A 20,452-nucleotide genomic window follows, 5' to 3' on the forward strand; every position below is an offset into this window, starting at 1 on the left:
AGAAAAAAGTCGTAAAATAAATTAAACGCATTAATAACAGATATAAATCCCTATTTTCCTAATTCTTTAGCCTTCCCTATCTCTCACTCAATCCATTTGCAATTTCAGCTATTCACCATTTTATCTTACTACCCATTGATGTGTGGATTTTCAAATAACTGTGGATCTTGCCAGCCAATTGTAGATAATTTTGTGGAGGGTAGATAATATACTTGTGTAAATTTTGTCATTTTAAGGAGCTGACAAAAGAAAGAAACCTAATGGCTGCCCTTGCCAAATTGTGAGCTCATCCTGTCAGACATCAGAGAATCCACGCATGACATACTCTTGAGAGAAACATCCATAAGCAAAGCCACACTTCACCGGCTGGTTCCACTGATTATGAAACTTCTGCTCTTCTATCACCTCGTTTTTGCTGAAACACAGTATTCCTATTAGTTCCTCCTCTTTTTTGCTCGTTTTTCACATTTTTTCTTGTTAAACTACATTTCTAAGAGTATGCCTTCTTCATTCTTTTGCATTCTCCCCAGTGCCCACCCATGCCTTGCTATCTTCCAGGCTGTCTCCTCTCCCTTGTTTTTACATCTTTTTTTTTTTTTCTTCTCCCCTTCCTGTCTCTTCTATTCAGACTTCCATATCACCCAATTTCCACACTCCTCTCCCTCCAAAATAGCTTACTAATGATACTTTGATACTTGGCTTGTTAGTGAAACTCTTGTAAACCTTAAATAGTTGCATTACACTAATGAGAAAGGTTAATATTCATTGTAGAAAGTTCTTTCCTTTCTGAATCTATTGAAGTAAATGAGGGAAGCAATCTCTTGTGCTAGGGAAAATAGTTTTAGCTCCTTGGAAAGCTGAAAAGAAAGCTTCAGTAACTGGTCATTTTAATAATGTTCTCTGTTATGGCAGGATCAGTCTCCCAGAGCATCAGAGCAAGAATTTCAACATGGCAGAATTAGGAAAATTACATTTTCAGAAGAGCTTTATCTTCCCTTTCCTGGTCTGTCAGCAAAAATTTGGACTAAACAAGTGCAGAATGATATAAAATCTGGAAAGCAGTACTTACACCCTATCTGCATGAGTCTAAAAGGCTCTGGAAGGTCAGAATGAGCTCTCCTACACCAGTGAAGATGTTATAATTATTATTAGAATCTCTGTAATATTCACAGCTCTCCTAAATGCATGTGTACAATGTGCAGTTAATAGCACTGTGAAAAATCTTCCTTTTTAGTATTCTGTTTTTAAATTCTTAGTCTTTAACACTAAATTTAAGTGACTTTTCAAAAAAAAATTCTCTGAATAGTTCTTTCAGGTGTTTTTTTTTTTTTTTTTTAAAAAAAGATTAACATGACTAGTATTGCATTGCAATTTATTATTATTTAAATTACTAATGCCTGTGCATTGCTTAGGTGCCTACATTTTTTATTTATTTATTTTTGAAAAAGCACATCTATTTAATGATACAAAAAAGCTGATGGCAAGCAGTGGAAGGGCCACTTGACTGGGGCTAAGACATCACAGTGTTTGCTGGATGACCTCCAACAAGTCTCTTTCCATCGTGGTGTCACCTTTTCTCTTCTCAGTCTTTTACTGCCTCCTCTGCTCTTGAGGACAGAGACCTTCACCTGTTAGTGTTTCTAGAATTCACAGCACAATCATGTTTGGATACTGAGGTCACTGTGCCTTAAATGATTACTACTATGCAGTTGATAACTCAGACTACAAAAGAGATGTCCTCCAAACACTACTCCAGCCCCCAGACCAGCTACTGTACTATTAGTAAATGGTATGTTCCTGCTGGAAAGTCTTAGTGAAGAACATAAGAAGCCATTGCACCATTTTCCTCCATGTGCATTCTGCATATTTATCACCTGTCTTCACAATATTCTCGAGTGTTGCTTATCTGTATGATGCTCTTCACCAGAACATCTTACTTGGGAGAACACAAAAGCAACGATTTTTGTACATGGTTGATACTTATCTGCATTTGGAAGTCAGAAACGTAGCATGAAATTATTTATACAGCATCATGACAGCAACGTGTTCCTCGAGTCTTTTCTCCTGCTGTCTGCCAGTGAGACACAGTCTCTCAAGGGAGCCCTGACATGGGAAATGCCATCAGCCCTAATTCAAGGAGGTCTCTCCATCCCTGAGCTTCCAGAGCACAAAAATGAAGCTGATGGTGATGGTCTTTAGTTATCTGCCATTGATGTGGAATGCCTCTTTAGACAAAGACTGAAGTATTTGGAAAGCAAGGAAGTGATCTGCTGCACTTGGGAGCCATCTGCATGGTTCAAAGTAACAGTAACTTTTCCTCTTCAAATGCTTATCTGCCTCTTTCTATTTGTAAGGCAGCATTAAAGCTTGATGCTGCAGCAAGGCAGGAGCCATAAAGGTTTTCCTCTTTGCTCTCTGGGCCTTAGTAAGAGGATTACATATCTCCTCCTTCTAGAATAAACCTCTTTGCAGGGAAGATACTTCTCAAGCCCTCTTTGGAGATCTATCTGGGCAAGACTCCTAAGATGCAAGACATCACAGCAGCCGGTAGGAAATGAACCCCGGTTAAAAGGGAAAGGCTTCTACAGCTCTGCAGGCTTGCAGGGCTAGGACGCAGGATATATACTGCTGCAGGAAAAGGCTCCTTGCTGGGATCACAGCTGTTGGAGACAGAAAAATAAGGAGGCACAAGCAGACAGCAGAGTTCAAGCTTCATCTCACATGACAGCATACTGTTGCTGGAGCCTTGAAAAGACGCAGCTGACCTCACTAGAATGGTTACAACACCAGGGGCAAATAACCCAGGAAAAAAAATCATAGACACTTTGTACCTTTAAAACTTGACAAAATGTGGGATGGAGGAAGGGGCAACATTGTAAGGGCAGCGTCAAAGACAGACCCTTGCTTGGAGTATATCACTTCTCTGAAGTCTGAGGAACTGAAAGGCAACTGGGAGAATTGTCTAAAGAGGGAAGGGCAATTATCTCCAAAGACTGCTTTTGGGAAGCAGTTCCAAGCACACATTCCAAATGATTTATTTTTATCTTTTTTGGAATGTGAAGAACCGTCCAGGCTCCTCCTGCAGGAAAAAATGCTGATGCCCCCTTCTCTTCCTTACTGGAATAGCTGTATGGTTAAAGAGAGCTATGGGAGATTCAGAACACCTTGAATACTTCCACTTTTACATAACCTCATCTTTAATAATCCCTTTTTGCACTTTTTCCCACGGCTGATTTCGCTCCATGCTGCTCCGTCCTCCTAGCCCCAGGTTGAACACGATTCAGTAAGAGTTCAGAACAGGGTCATGTAACTTCTTTTTGAAGCCTCAGCAGAAGCACAGGTATTGATATACTTTCCAATTGCTCTCAAAACAGTAAGAGGATACAGAACGAGTACAGAAAGCCATAAAATGAGCTTATTGAACATGAAGGACCATTTTCCAGTGAGAGGAGTCGCATTACCCCTTCTCCACCATAAGGAGATGAAACTTCTTAAAACTCCCTAAAGAAATGCATACTGGCCACCACAAAAATCTGCAGGCCTGCTGGCAAGGACTTGACTACATGAGACAGAAGGGCAGGGTTCAGCATCTGCTGTGATCATTAAAAAAAGAGAGAGAGAGAGAGAGAGAAAGAAATGGTTCTCCCACATACTTTCTGTCCAGGGAATTAAGAGTCTTCATAGAATAAAAATGGTTGAAAGAGGACAAGAACTTTGTTTAAACAGAGAAAGAAAATGTAAAGTTTTAGGACAATACCATATCTGTTTTACTATATCTAGCCCAAAGACACTGATTAATTAGGGACCTTTAGAAGGACCATAACATCCAACTCAGGCTTAATCACCAATACAGTCCTATCACTTTTGAAACCTCAACCAGCTACGACTTGTGCAAGTTACTACACTCCTTTACAAAACCACTTATGTATTAAAAAAAAATAAAATGTGTGACAAGTAAATGAAACTACTCACTGCCACCTGCCCTCATGCTCATTATTTTTCCCTTCTGCTGAGGGATCTCAACTGCAATGACACTACAGACTTGCCCTGGATATTGTTTTGTCTTCTATTTCTCCCTACTTTCACTCTGGCAGGGTTAAGCTAATGGCATGAAAAGTGCATGTGTTTTTAATAGCGTTTCCTATGACTCCTCCAGTCATCATCTTCACCTGCCTTAACCTGTGAGAATCATTTTGATTTTGCTTAGCAGAAGGTCTCACAATCTGGGACAACAGAAATAACCTGATACGTACATACATCTTGCTCCTCACTTCTGGCAATGTGTCCCCCTATCAGCATGCAGAAGGACAGTCTGATTCACCTCCATGTCACCTCTCATCTTTCCAGTCTTCCCTTTCCTGTTTACACGAGGCCTGTGATGATCACAACAGGGAATAAATTTCTTGAGGACACCTGAAGGCCCTTGCAAGTCCTCAGGTCTCTCCCTGCTGCCCACTTCTCACCTCTGCAGGGTAGAAAACACCTTGCACTCTACATGAATACGTGTTGGGGAGGAGAGATTGCTGGAGTTTGACTTACTACTGCTGCAGCTCTTTGCCCTTTCCCTTTCTTTGCTGACCCCCATAATGGTCCTTTGGCCCTTTTGGATGGCTGCTGGATGTCATAAGCAAAGCTCCTTCCCCTCACACACAGCATTTGCCTTGCTTGCCCAGGGAGATGGTTGGGTTTTGGAAGCACCAGGTGCAGCTGCTGGGACTGCTGGTTGGAGAAACATTTGCCTCCTGAGCCCGTTAATTAGCACAGTAACGGTAACTGTGCTCCATTAGCCAACCCATGTGGGCAGGTCCCCTCCCCGTCCACCAACCTTGCCCTTAATGAGAGCTGGAAGGGGGACACTCACAAAACACTGCCTCAGAATAATATTCGGCTTTGTCCACGCCGGTAACAAGAGCTGACAGGATCACTACGTCCATTTCTCTTCTAATTAGCACACTTCCAGCTCGGCCTGAGCCAGCAGCCAGAGAAAAGCGATCGGACAACCGTACCGAATCACAAACACAAAGAGGCCCATTCCCCATAATTAGGTGAGACAATCCCTCAGTCTTTTCTCGGCTGGAGCTTGCCGGTAAGACTCTCGCTGTTTTGGTAAGTCCCAGCAACACAAGTTACACGTCTCCCCAGGACACTAATAAGCCCCTAATTGTCTTCCGCTTCACACGGCTCGTACCATAGGTCTGACTTGGGGGAATGCTTCTAACGAGCGGCAGCCATCGCTCCCCGCGCCACAGACTGCATCGGGAGCCGCCTCTCGGGCACCGAGTTGAGAAGGGGGACGTGGAGAAACGGCGAGGAAAGCAGCCCCGGCGCTGGGGCCCAGCCTCGCAGCATGGGGCCGGTGGCTTGGCAGCAGCCACTCGTTGCAGGGGCCAAAGGCCTTCTCCATCCGCTCTCTAGTTCTCCGTCACCATCGCCCACCTGAGCACCCCTTATCCTCCTTCTACCTACCAACACCTTCCCCGTGTCTAGCCGGGGCCTGCCTCGACAGAAGTGCAGCACCTGGCACATGCTTCTCTCCAGTGACACCATGCCTTGGGTCTCCCCCAGAGCTCAGACTCAGGAGGAGCACATATGTAAATGAGATCCTCAGAGATCCAGTGGAGAGGAACACGTGCAGAGTCTCACGGGACGGGTTTCTGAAGATGGCCCCCAGATGCGAACTTCCCCAAGTTGGGAGGTGGGTGGGAGACTGCAGCTCAAACTCCCTGAACAAGGTAAAGGGAGGACACACACTCCCTCTGACTTCCAGCCCAACCCCTTCTTCAGAAACTGTCATCAACCAAATATATTTCAGCAAAGCATTTTGTCCAGAATCCAATGATAGTTTTTGACGACAAGCCCACTTTGAGTCTAACAGTCCAACCAGTTCTAGTAAAGATATTCAGAGCCTGGAGATCCCTTTGCCTTCAGCGCTGCTGGTTACAAACTGATCACTCCTGCAAATCAAGCCAACAAGGCCTGAACTGAGGGACAGAAGGACCGATCCCTCAGTTTTATATTGTGCTATTTGGCTTAGGTGGACTATGCCGGGAAGAAAAACCCTCCCTGGTGGGTGGAAAGGCAGGGGGAAAACTAATACATGCAGAGTCGAAGAGGAAGGCACAGGTGACTACCTTAGAAGGCAATTTAGGATAATCAATATACATATGTTTAAGTAAATCAGTGAAAATTAGCAATAACTAATAAAAGTTTAAGAAAGAGTGAGGAAAACAATACAAGGGCCACAGAATCAGACAGCTGAGCATTGATGCCCACTTGTGTCACTCTGCTGATCTCCTGTACCTCATTCTTATTTATCTTACAAGCCTTCCTACTGACTTTCTGTACATAACCTGCTGCATTTGGGGTTATTAAGGTAAGTGGAAGATGTCAAATGGCAAATTTCTGATGCTTCAGAACTGGCTTTACAATTCTGTGGTTACAAGGAAAGTTGTTAGATGCGCAGGTATCTTTTTGGAGGGGAATCCTCCCTGGCATCCACATGCCTGGAAGCACAAAATTTAATTACCCCATATTATTACACCTACTCATCAGCTATTGGTCATAGAGAGAGCCTTTCAAGTGATACAGAATCAAGTCAAGTACTTTGTCCCTCCCAAGATCTGGTCAATAAATAAGGGGCAAGGTCATTCTTATTACCCATTTTTTCTACTAGCAATTAAGTAAGCGCTTTCAAGCTCACCCCTCTTCCTCTTTTCTGTTCCACACTGAGGTGTCTGTAACAGACAGGCAGGGAGCGTTCTGGCTTCACTGGTCACTGATCTGTATTATAGGAATCAGCAGGCAGGCCAGAGGTCAACCACACAAACCCAACAAGACAACGCCTATTCTGTGCACGCATCAACTGCCAGGAGTCAGTCATCCTGCTCAAAGGGACATGGTGGAAAAGGTCAAGTCTAAAAACCAGCAGTTTCAGCAGACGATGGGAGTCAAAACGTGAAGAGATTCCTCCATGCTGAAAATCTAGCACAATCTAAACATGGCAAAATTGCCCATATTCTATGTAGAATGCGGATTACGCTTGGATCAGGCCATACTTCTCTGGCTACTTAAGCTTTTATATATCTTCTTCATGTGGACTTCAAATGACTGTCCACATTTCACTTCATGATTTTGCATTTCGTGTTTTCCTAAAAGAAACTAAAAGCAACTAAAACATGCATCTTTTGCAGCATCAATTTGAAACACTGAAGCATTCAAAAAGCATGAAAACTCACTTCCAGTTGTGTGAGACGCCACAAGAGTCAGTGAGGCCAGCAGATGGATGCTGAAAAGCTCTGGGTATAAAATTGCTGAAATACTAAATGTGATACATAACCTTAAGAACCATAAAATGTAATACCTCTACTTTAAATTGAGCATCAGGGGAATGGCAGGTGACAAAACTGGCAAAAACCCTTACAAAGGGCTCCTGCTCAAACTACAGACCACTAACCCTTAGCATCAGACTGTGCAAACTGGTAGGAGCTGTGGATGTCTAAGTAGAATAGATGTAAGGATACACGGTATATAAGGGGGAAAAGTAAACATATAGTAGAGGATATTTTTTCACACATCTGTTGTGTATCTTACAAGACATTAACAAGCAAATGGATAAAGCATATAAACTTCATGATATTATTTTGGATTTCACTAAAGCTGCTTTCTGGTTCTTGAAGAAACTAAGCTGTCATGAAATAACAGCCAATGTCCTCCTGTAGACCAATAAGAGATTAAAAATAGGAAATGAGCAGCAAGAATAAATGGTCTATTTTCATAAAATAGGGAGGTTGGCAGCTTGTCCCACAAGGACTGTTATGGGGCCTGCACTAGTCAGCATCTTTGTCAATGATCCAGAAAAACAGAGTGGGTAATGAGATGATAAAATGTGTAAAAATACAGATGTACAGAAGCACTGGGCTCCGTGTGAGCTGTTCTCTTGCAGGAAAGAGACCTTCCTTACAGGCAGTTCTCTGAAAGACCAGGCAAAAATAAGGAAGACAAACTTAATTTATTATTATTTTTTAATTAGCTGTAGCCACAATAGTCCTAGGGAAAATCAAGAAAGACTTTTAGTAAAATTTGAGAAAACTCATATAATCTCACACATTTTATTTTTATTTCCAAGTATGTTTCCTCAGATAGATAACACTTGGCATCATACATACAGTATCTTCGGAAGTATTTGGCACACTGGCTGATGTATAGGCTGGGATGTGCACGTAGGAACCACTCATTTCGGTATTTTTGCTGTGGGATGTTTTTACTGCATTGACTATAGAAATATATTTACAGAATTTGCATTTGTTATTCTAATGCCATCCATTCCGTTCATTTTTTTGGGGCCATGGGAAGTTTCTGTCCAACAGCAATTTGGAAGATGCAGACAGGACATTCTGAGAATTTTTTTTTCAATGAATTATCTTTTTCCAGTATAGACTGATTATTGAATGACTTTTTAAAAAGTGTCAATACAGAATAGTGAATGAAATGGGTACACAACACTAAGGAATAAGGAGAGTGAGGACTATTTTTTCATATTATATAATTTGTGTGCCATAAGCAGATAGCTCACACAGAGACTAGATGTATTTCTCTTTTTGGATTCTCTGTGGTGCCAGGGGCTCATCTTTAAGAGGAACCATTAGTTGGTGTATTTCCTGTAGCTACAATCTGCAAGTTGCCTTTTCTTTTGATCATGGATGTCTAGAAGTTAATATTAGTTTAGAAGTATTATAAAAATACTTACGCAATGCCACTGAATTTGTGATAGGCTAAGAGACCAGGCTTTTAGACCATACATAGATATAATTTATTTGTTACATATCACAGAGGTTGATGATGGAATTACCTAGTATCACTTCCTTAACACAAAACGTTTGGCACAACTGTCATCATGATTGGAAAAAAAAGTGTTGTTTACCTAAGACAAGTTACTGTGGGTGAAGATGAAGTAGATGAGATCAGCTGCACGCACAGACTGCAAATCTCAGTGATGATCCTGTTCTTAGAGATACACAAAACAGGATTTAGCTCATGATGATGTGGGAGAAAAGAGTGGAGGAACAAAATACAAGCTGTAATTACGACTTATACCCCTCCACAGTATGCCCCCACTGAACACGCTGCAGTTTTTATTAAGGCATCTCAGAACAGTTGTAACAGAAGACAGACAATTGGAGGATGACTAAAATAACCACAGAACAAAAGCATAACAGATGAAAAACCATGAATAGTGCACAGACAGGAGAAAAACAAAAACAAACAACACACCTGCTTCTGACAATAGAAGAAATGAAAGGTTCAAAATGGGGTTAGCAAATAAGCAGGTTTAAAACTAACAATAACATTAAAACAATTGACTTGTATAACTGAATTATGGAATTCACTCTCAGGGCATTTTAGAGGCCAGAAGTACAAACAAATTAGGACTAAGACAAATGGATGAGGGTAGGGCCTACTGCATACCAGATTCAACTACTAGCTCAGCAAGTCTCTAAAACAGGTTGCTGGAGAAGCTAACCTAAAGCAAAATCTGTCTGTAAGCCCTTTGTTTATATCCTTCCCGATGTGTCTACAACCATTTATAATCAGATGGAACATTACAAGTAAGACAGGCTTGTGATTTGCCTTGTAATAGCATGTTACTTTTTTATATAACAAAAATAAGACAAAAAGAGAATAACGTTCAAATGTTATCTCTGCATTGGATTAGTCAGTTTTTAAGAATCTGTTATTTTTAGGTGACTTGATCAGGGAAACATGAAGTAAAACCGAGAAACTGGGTTGTAGGATTGTTCCAGAACTGTTAATTTTGCAATGGCAAAGCACTAAGTTGAATGGAGTATCGCCCTCTTCCATTGCCAGTGCAATTAGACTTTTATTCTGATAATGATTAATAGGACGAGAATTTATTCTCAGTTGGATTAAAAAACAAAGCATTTGGTACTCCAAAACTGAACAGCCTTTACAACTAAGCATTTAATACAAAACTGACATTTAATAGGAACTAAAAACATTGGGTTTATTTCCAAGAGCCTGACAACAACATTTAACATACCAATACACAAAAACACTTTATAAAGCAATGCATGAGCTCAAATATTATTACCAAATTTTGATCTTATTATACTCTTCATTCACATCATTTATCAAAACCTTTTGTTGTCATTTCAAAATATTTAAAGTTTATCAGCACTAGAAAGTCACCCAGATTTTTTTGTACAGACAGAGACTACAGTGATGTTGGGAAGGACATCACTGAAGAAAAAAATGGAAGAGGTCAATATGCATGAAAATCTTTAGTGCCATTTGGATATTGCCATCTATTCATTTACTGATGGGGATGAAACATTCACAGGCTGAAAACTGAGGTGGTGATAAGCAATGTTTTCCTTATTATACATCTTAACAGTGAAGAAGAGCCTATAGAAGAGTATTGCCTAGGTGACTAAGCAACAGATTCTGCATCTCAGGGGGCTCTTCTGGAAACCCAGACTACTCTTTGAGCTTTGCATTTGTTTACTATCAGACCACAGAGCAGTAACAGACAGATTACAATTCTCCAGCTAACACACAAAAATACATATAAATATTACCAATAAAAAAATACAGCACTGACTCTTCTTAACAGATGACAAGTACCAAGCCAATAAATACCAATTCTAAAGCATATATTGTTTGCTGCCCTATAGAGGATAACTACTGCATGGTAAAGGCTTTTCTGTTTGTTTCCTTTTAAAATATGTATACGTTACCAAAAACTAAAAGTTTGAAGTTCTTTGCTGAACATATTAGAAAATATACATATACTTCCATGCCAAGCTTTGTTATCTTCTCTCATATTCCTCCTCCTTTCAGATCTCAATTTCTTAATGTGTTGGATCATCAAACCTCTATAAAATGAACTCGTATTAGTGATACAGACCAAGTATCCTATTATTTTATATGTGTGTGTATATATATTATATATAGTATACAAGCTTAAAATTGCATTCAAAATGCGTAATTTAATACTTAAAGCTACATCAACATTGGTTTGCATCAACAGTTTTCCTCTGTCTCTGAATTAGCACTTTTAGGTTCTCTTCACATTCAACTTATCTCTCATGTTCTCAAGGGATGGAGGTCCTGTTAAGCTGAGCCCTGCATAAATAGAAGTATAGAAATAAATCCAATAAGTTTAAAATCACACTCCTGACACACCTAAATATTCAGTATTCCTGTACGGTCTTCTGGGATTTGGAATTTAACTGCTTAAAAATAGTTAACAGGAGCTGTCCAAAAATGAGTCTCTCTCTCGCTGATAATCACCAAGGCCACAGACTGCAAAGCAAATGGCCACAATCATCTCAGTAAAAATTCAGAGTAGTCTATTTGATTAAAAATCTCCCCCTCTTTATTGCACATGCACCTGAAAACAGTCTCCTCTCTCTGCAAAGACAGAAATTTGCAATGCTCTAAGGACATTCTGTTAATGATGAGGCACAAGTACTATTTCCAAGTCATTTCTCCTCTCACATGTGACTACTGTCTGGGAAATGTCAGATTTTGAAAAGCCTGTGTGCTAAAAATAACATTTCTAAATGGGGAAAAAACTGCTCTTTATCCAACGTTTCAATATTATGTCTTACCCTAGAAAGAGGAACATATTTTTTAATGCTTAAAATGCAGTTTCCTAGGAAAAGGAAACAGTTTGAAATGAAAAAAGTTATTCTCTTAAATAAAATAAAATCTCAGCATGCTCTTTACCACTTCTCACGAATGAACATGCAGAAGTGCATTAACAGAAGGAAAATACATTAAACTATAGGACAAATAAAGTCCAAGATAACGTGCTGAAAGAGACCGGGTCACAGAAAATTCTCTTTAAAATATTATTTTTGCAGGTGAAGCAAGTTTTGAGATTGCTGTTTTCTAAGTAATGAAAATACCAAGAAAGATTACTTTCAGAAGTGTGAAGACTCCATTTGAGCAGAATATCCTCGCAATGGGGTTAACACGCCAGTTGTCCCTTCCTGGAGTACCAAAAACATTACTGCCTTTCAACTTCTTAACTTCCCTCAGTTTCTGGCTTTCTAAGAAACACACTGAGAATTGCAGGGGTACTGACAAAGCTGCTTCTTCCTGTATAGGCTCAAGTTTCTTGAGGGACATTTTCCTTCATGGTACAGTAACACTTCTTACTCTCTGCAGTCTGTCAGTTTAGATTTCACTAGAAAACCATTTAGCACCGAGATGCAGCTCCTGGTACACACGACACTTGATACAAGCCACGTGAAACGCATGGACCAATGTACTAAAGATCCTTCCTAAGAGTACCAGGCATGTTTCTCTGAAGGCAGTGAGCAACTGGAATCTAATGCACAGACTACACTGGCCTACATAACTAAAAGCATCTGATCCTGCAGAACCAATGCTATCAATCTACACCCCAAACTCTGCTCAAGTCATTCAGCACAGAAATTGCACGTAGGAAAGCAATGCACATAAGACAAGAGACACAAGAAGGCCAATGCACCACGATGCACACTGGCCTGTGTCAAAGAGCTGTTGGGTACTTCAAAGAGGTGCTGCCACTGAGAACAATGGAATAAGGACACCACGGCTGTTCACTTTGCCATCGTACGCCAGGGTCGAATCCTCCTGTTGGGTATCTTGAGGTTGGATGAAGTCTGAATTCCAATGCAATCAATCGCAGTCCTTGTGACCTGTGCGTCTCCCCCGCAGAGAGATGAGCTGTGGAATCAAGAGGTGTTAGCTTCTGAAGGTCTGGAGCAAGAGCTTTGTACTTCTCTTTAGAAGTTCTGGGGTCCATCTGGATCCGCAGTATGTAGAAGGATCCAGTTGGGGTATTTTTTTTTTTTTTTTTGTCCCAACTCCAGATGCTGCAGCTACTTTTTGGGCTTCTCTAGGATGTTCAGGAATTTTCCTCGAGTCATTTCTCTAGCTGAAATCACAAGGGAGGAAAAAAAAAAGATTAATATTGAAAAGCAGTCAAGAAATCCAAACAGAATTGTATAATTTGCAGTATTTAACCAGAGGGTAAGAAATTCATTTAATTTGTATTTATACAAATAGTAATGACTTTTTATTTAAGTAAATAAATCTGCATTCCAGCTTGAATTCCTGACAATCTAGAAATGCCGACAAGACCTAGAATCTTCTAAACCCAGCAATAATTCCTGTGTTTCATTACATACAATCTCTTCTTTCTATTCCTACTGCATTATGCTCTTGCAGCATCCCTTTTCTGTCTCTGTACTATCCTTCTCTGAATGGTATAATCCAGATCTCCATCACTCCGTCTCAGAGCAATTGTTCCTGGATGTTATAATCCGTCAGAGATTATGGAACTCTCTCTTTCTCCATTTCAGGATTATTGGTCCCTGGGTGCTATGATCTTCAACAGAAATTAGACAGCATTTTCTCTCAGCACTGTCAGTCCCTGGATACTGTAATATAATGGGGTTTATATTCCTTCAACGCAGTTCATCTATGGATGGTGTAATAAAGTAAAGTTTATAGAGCTTTGGTCTTCTCGCTCTCTCTGCATTGTCATTCCTTCGATGTTTAATACAGCAAGGCAAGGTTTATATGTCTCTCTCTCTCTTGGCACCATCAATCTCTGGTAGCTGTATTACAGCAGGGTTTACACAGCCACTTTTCTGCATGAGACATTTCTGACTTGTGAGCCCATAAGCTCACAAGCTGGCAGAGCAGCCCAAACACTATCTTTGTCTCACAATACAACACAATGCATTAAAGACAGCACGATTAGTGACCGAATCCTCGAGAGAGACAATTTTCCCACTGGAGCTTCCCTTCATTTCTTTTACATAAAGGTGTGAGCTTTGTGCAGGACCGACAGCCATCAAAACCTGGAGGTTTTTATTCACAGGATTGATGAAAGCATGCATGTTTCCCACACCTAGCCTAGAGAGACTCTGAAAGGCGGAGACAGGAATTAATTTTCTGTTTTATTCATTCAATTCCTGACCTCTCTACTGAGAGGAACAACAGCAATGACAATTAGCATAAAAAACTAGAGGTGGGTTTGTTGCTGATGTTAGGTTTTCTTTTGACATTACTCGCTATCTGTCTGAATGGAAATAAATGTAATAATAAGTGTTTAGCTTAAGATACTCTAATACCATCAGGTAAAGGCATTTTGTTATTCTACATATAAAGGTTAGAAATTGTGCCTTGAAGCCTGGTCTGTTATTACATTCTAACTTGACCACCCAAAATTGTAGCATGAGGTGTGGTCATCACGGACAATAACGCTGTAAAACAATTAGTGTTAGGAAGTGCCCAGCACACATCGATATTCACAGGCTGCAAAGCCCACAGCCCTGCTGGGAACGTGCCCCACAGGCAGCTACTGCTTCAGGCTGCCTGCAGATTCAAGCAGATCACCTCATTATTCCCTTGGTTCATGCCTCCAGCTGTGAGTTATGTCATCTGGGATCCATTCCCAACTCTGCTTCTGATTCAGGGTGAGCTGCCACAAACATCATTTACTCATTTGTTCCTCTACTTCCCCATCTGCAAGACAGCTTCCAGTTCTCAGTCCTGCTAACACGACACATTGGTAGAAGGTGTTGCGGAAGGGCAGGGAGTGGACTGCTATTTTATCAAGAACTAAATTTTAATGCACGAATAAAATGATTAAATAAAAATCCGGGTTTCTCAACATTTCAGCTAGGAACAGGTTTTCGCCACCGGTTCCTCGACACCTCCCTGCCTTGCACCGGTGACAGCGCAGGGTTTTAAAACGCTGTTACGGAAAAATCACCAAACCCACCTACAGCTGATAGAGTGGAAAGTTTTTCTGAGCGCAAGTCCCATATAGGAGATATACGAATGCATGACAATTCCGTTCCCCCAAAGAGGCTGCACCCTATAAATCAGGCAGAGAGCATAGACTCCTTCTGTGCGCTGAGCGAAATTACTGTGGGTTGGGGGTTGCTCCAAGAGCACGTGCCCTCCTGTTCACTTGTCATCGGAGATGTTAACATTTCTGATTAATTCACAGACCTCTCATTTTATTCTTCATTCCTTTATCCTTGCTATCCTGTTCTGCCGCAGCTTAAAGATTCTTACCGACCTGCTACAATAATCACCGCCCGCTTCCCCCCCCAACCTGGTGAAATTGTTTAGTGATGCCAACCGCGCTTTTAATTTGCAAGACATCAGACACAGAGGTAATTTATACCAACATCTGTTCATTTCTGACTTCTAAAACAAACTCGCACATGCTGCTACAAAATCCCATTAGGAGCAGGAGACAGCCTTCTGCTATTCTGTATTCCTCTTCTCCTCACATACTCAGGCTCGCAACAGGGCTTTATTTTTAAAGATATGATGCCAAGCTGAAAGAAAGGACCTTACGTCTTTGTATATGTATGAAAATGGCCAGGAAATAACATCCTCGTACCACAAACAAATCCCAGCCAAACTAAGGGCAAGTTTCCACAAACATTAACAATCTTGTTTTCCCTGCTTCAGCTGCTTCTCTTGTCTGCCCAGGAACCCCAGCTCAATGTATTCCTGGTAAACACAGGCCAAATACACATTACACGGTGCTGCGTTCAAACGTCTTGGCTACTCCTTCCCCTTTGTTCTTCTCTGATCTGCACTGGGGTATGCCTTCAGCTTGGGTTTTGCACTGAAAAGCCTCCAATACTAAACTGACTCCTCTACTCAGCGTCGCTTCTGAGAAATTAATCTTCAAAAATGGCAATATCATTTCCAACTGGGCCTTTTGGAGCTTGCTGGAGTGAAGGAAGAGCTTGTGAAGGAATAAACCATTGCCCACGTTCTAAATACGATCACAATCCAAGAGAGACAGCAAGACCTGTGTTAAACAACTACCCCAAGGGACCTGCAGAAGCCCATTGTATGGTAGACAGAGGTGGATTTTTTTTAATTAAAAGGTTGGACAAAACTGTAGAGACAACCTTGGGGATTTTTCCTTAAAATGGTTGCTTAAACTACGGACTTGTAGTGAAGAGAGGGCTTGAGCACAGGTTTCCTTGTCCCAGCGAACAGACACTACAGAGGCTGTGCAGCACGGCACAGAAACATGAATCTCCATGGCAGGGGACGATTTACAGCCTCGCCTTGGCTGTGCATCTACGACAATAGGAAATCAACAATGGATACGATCACAATAGCTTGGATACAAATTAATCTCACGTGTTATGGAGGAAGAAGAGGGTACTGAAGACCATAGAAAAAAAAAAACACCTTAAGACGTTATCAGCACTGGTTCCAATGGAAGTTGAGTGCTGGACAGACTCTCTGAAAGAGAATTGTACTGGAAAATGGTATCGGGCTGTTATCATTAACAGAAAATGTTGCAGTATGAAGTCAATTTGCTGCCTGGGAGATCTCAAGAACAGGTACCGGACAGGGAGGACTGAGGCTGAACGGAGAAGGAGAGATTTTTACTTGATAGGGGAGCAGAATAAGGTTTAATATAATCTCCTCTTTAGAACTTCAATCCCTCAATCCTGCATTTAGTCTTGTTGCCTGGGGCTCCTTTTCTACTACAACTGTCCCCAAGCTGCTTCTTTGCAGTAAATTTTGTGGTTGCTGGTTGAAAGATTCAGTAGTACAGATTGATTTCCTACAAGTGAGGAGATGAGGGATTACCAAAAGCAGTCCTGGTTAACAAGATTGGGTGCAGATCTCCTGCGAGAGCAGCCCACTCTGCCAGTGCTTTGCATCCTTTCACTATGACATATGGGTTTCATTACACGAAGATTTTCCTGATTTTAACTTGGAGGCGATTACATTGGAAACTCAGAGTTATCTTTACATCTGTAGCAATTTAAAGGTTAAGTAACTTTTAATCAAATGACAAGGACTCAATGTTTTTTTTTTCCTTGATAGAAAATGAAAACTGCTGTTCCAGATACTCCTTCCAGTGACAATTTAATTAGAAAAAACACTGTCCTGGAGATTGGGGTCCAGGCTGATTGCTCCCCATAAAAAGCCTTCTCATACATATGACAGCACAAGACAAACTGTGTCATAAGGTCCAGATAGCCAAGAAATAATGGAAGGATTTACTGCTATAAAGCCAGCAACAAAAATAGTGACTTTCACTTATATAAGCAACTTTTGATGAGGAGAATCCCTAAGCAACACAAACACACACGTACACATGTTCTTAACACGTTCAAATAAAAGTGTAGACCTGGTGACAAAGTCTACACAAAAGATGTGTTACAAACTGTATCTTACATTTATCATGATTGTGATCCCTTCCACTGCTTACTGTTTCTGGGCTTATCCTAAAAATCTCAAAACAAAGCCTGCGAGCATCTTCAAATCATGGATGCTTTAAAATGAAGTCACCCTGCCAAAGACACTTTTCTGCCTCTCCCCACAATTTACAACTTGAGCAAATTTGACTGTGCTCCTCCTCTGACCTGAAAATGTAGCCATGTTAGTATCTAAATGCCTTGCTACTGAAAATATGGAAATGCAATTAATACCCTACAAACAGAAAATGGTTTTAGCTGTAAAATGCTTTGTAGGATCACACTGAATGCTACATTCTTTGGGCACTGACATACTTCATTAGCTTTTCAGTTGAAATATTCCTCCTGTTCAATCCCTACAATTGTGCTTAGGGTAACGAAATAACTTGTTTTTCAACACAGAAGGATTCCCCTAAAGTGCCAATCATGCACTCAAACTGCTGTGTCTTAGCACTACAGAGCCAACAAAACTAGCAGGGTTTTATTTGTGAAGAGCCACCAGTGGAAATTACCAGTTCAGGGAAAAGAACGTGAATTGCTGAGAGACAGCAAAATACTTCTCTGGTTTAGCCCTTCCATCACAAGTGAATAATGCTTCAGGCAATTACTACTTTCGTCCTTTAACACAACATGAGGATAAGACAACAATTCTTTTTCTTAGTAGGTAGGATGTACAAAAAGCCATAGAGGATTCTGCCAGGAGTTTGTGGGAGGCTTGCTCGACAGGACTTGCGAAAGCCAACGGCAAAGCCAAATCTCTGGGCTGCTCTTGACTACCATTGCATTTGGAAGGGAAATAAAATCAATCACCGGGGGTGAAGGCAAGAAGGCAATCTAAAAACAGCAAGAACATGTTAAGATAGACATTACTACTAAGCAACTGCCAAAAGAAAACGAGGTCTTTATTAGCCAAAATCAGGAAAATATTATTAGCAAGCCAACATAATCTCAACTTCTATCATCAGAGAGCTCAAGATGTTCACATCTCTGTCTCTGACTTGGTCTTGACTCCCAGGCTCAATGCATACTTATGGAAGAACAGACCCCAAAAATGCCTGTTGGCACTGTATTATCCCTCTTCCTTCACAAAAAGATCTCTAACTACTCTGCTAACTTCATACTCTTTTAACGTAATTGTCAAATGAAATACTGTTTGACAACTGCAGGCCTCAGTCAAACATGAATCAGTGAATCCTGCACCAGGCCCAGTTCCACAGAGCTGGAACTGCCAGCCCAGGAGAGCAGTGGCTAGCAGAAGCAATGCCAATTGCCTTTAAAGAAGATAAAAGCAATGTATAGTTACTCAAACCTGTGCTTCAGAAACCGTGATGCTGTTTTTACTAAATACCAGCATAATCATCTAGAACGCCTGAAGCACAATTTTCAGGTAAGATGACAGAGACTCAGCATAAACCTCCAGGTGAAATAAGTTTGCGATACCATAGCATCTTTCAATAATCAGTATCAAAGTACTTGCAAAGTTTATGAAGCTTCATAATATTCTTGAGACATCTGGTGATTTAATTCCCATCTTACAGCTGGGGTCACAGCATCAGTAAGAAATGATGCACGGATGTATGCTAAAGGAGTCAGCGACAGTGCTAGAATTTGGGCTCTGAAAGATGAGTTCTGTGAAGTCTTGCTGCAGTATTTTAAAATATTAATACCACCCTTGGTACAAAACATTACTGTCCTTCCCTGGGTAGATGAGACAGCAGAATTTACCCTTACTTCAGCTCCAGTACATAGTTTGGCATGACTTGTTTTGAAATGCCGAAGAAGGTGGGCTTGCACAAAAGCTGCTGTGAACCAGAGCAGGTGAGGAGCATGGAGTTTTCCTCCCTGCGTGCAATGAAAGCAGTCATCTCTGACAGAGAAGTGGTAAACAGATGAGACTGATAAAGTTTTAAATCACTGAAATACTTCAGTGATTACTACCTGGAGCCTTAAGAACCTGGAGTCAAAGACCCAATGCTTTCTTGAATCATGAAATCCTAATGTGCCCTCATCTGGTCTCATTTCTCTCCATGCACAATAGTTGTGTTTTATTGTATACCTGATAAGACAACTCAAGAGCTCGTTCAGGATTATCCACAGTGGTGATAACAGATCTGTTTCATGTAGATTGAGATTTCCTCAAAAATGTTGTTGTTAGTATCAATGAACATTAAAATTGCATCTGCTCTAAAAAAAAAAAAAAAAAAAAAATTCCATCTCTGCAAAAACAATCACCTAATTCTCCTAATCAGACATCCCCACCTTGCAGGGCAGCACCAATCCCTTTGCACTCAGCTGCAAGCAATGATGTGCAGAGCTCTGAACACAAAAACCCCCACATAGCATTCATTCACATACAAGTGGGCAAGGCCAGGCAGTGGGAATACCTGGAGCTAGGGGCAGTAACATCCCTGACGATGCCCATGGAGCTACTAAACTTGTGTTCCAGGTCACAAATACCAGGACATGCAGGTATTTTGTCCTGCGTGACCCCTGTTTTAAATGAAACTCCTACAGTACCTCCCACCTCCAGGAACTGCCTGCAGCCAACGTCCTGTGAGGCCAAAGACCTGATCCCTTTGACCCCCGAAGCAGGGAAAGAGTTACATCTTCTCTCTGTGAAGCCAATAAAAACCTCTCTTGATTATAATTTAGATAAGAGCCACTGGATTGAATAATAATGTCTGAAACTCCCCTGGCTGTTTCACCTTGAGACGTCCATCACTGGGTTAAACATGATGCTAATTGCATTTGGATTGATTAATTTCTCTCACTCCTGTCTATTCGAATAATGCTTAACAAAATAATCACAGCACCCAGAGCCAAATCTTCTCCGTCAAAGGAATGAAGCCATCAGAACCAGCAGAGATGAAAGAAATGAAGATGACCCGTAATTACTGCTACGGTGATATCATTACCATATTATAGAAAATGAGTGTACGTGGGGGGAGAGGGGGCTGCGATTATTATTTATTTTTTAATGGAACCGCACATCCCAAGAATACAGATCTGACACAGGGGAGCATACAGAAATACAGAACTAAAAAAAAAATTGTGCGTTAAATTGCAAAATACAGTGAACGCTGGGGCTCTCGATGCATCGAGTGCCGTGTACTGTGAGCTATTTGTTCACTTCACTGTTTTTTCATTACAATAATGCTCTGCATATGACTAGCATAGAGATT

General features: G+C 41.0%; 1 protein-coding gene across 1 annotated transcript in view; it reads right to left on the reverse strand.

The window, feature by feature from the left end:
* Positions 1–9,977: 9,977 nt before the first annotated feature.
* Positions 9,978–20,452, reverse strand: part of LIN52 (lin-52 DREAM MuvB core complex component) — a 43,222-nt gene continuing 32,747 nt past the window's right edge. Inside the window, exon 6 of the mRNA XM_084521458.1 lies at positions 9,978–12,946. Coding sequence (XP_084377584.1) covers positions 12,891–12,946 — 56 coding nt within the window. The 3' untranslated portion in view covers positions 9,978–12,890. The remainder of the gene's footprint in view (positions 12,947–20,452) is intronic.

This window comes from Aythya ferina (genome assembly GCF_964211825.1).
Source record: "Aythya ferina genome assembly, chromosome: 5".
Classification (NCBI taxonomy): domain Eukaryota; kingdom Metazoa; phylum Chordata; class Aves; order Anseriformes; family Anatidae; genus Aythya; species Aythya ferina.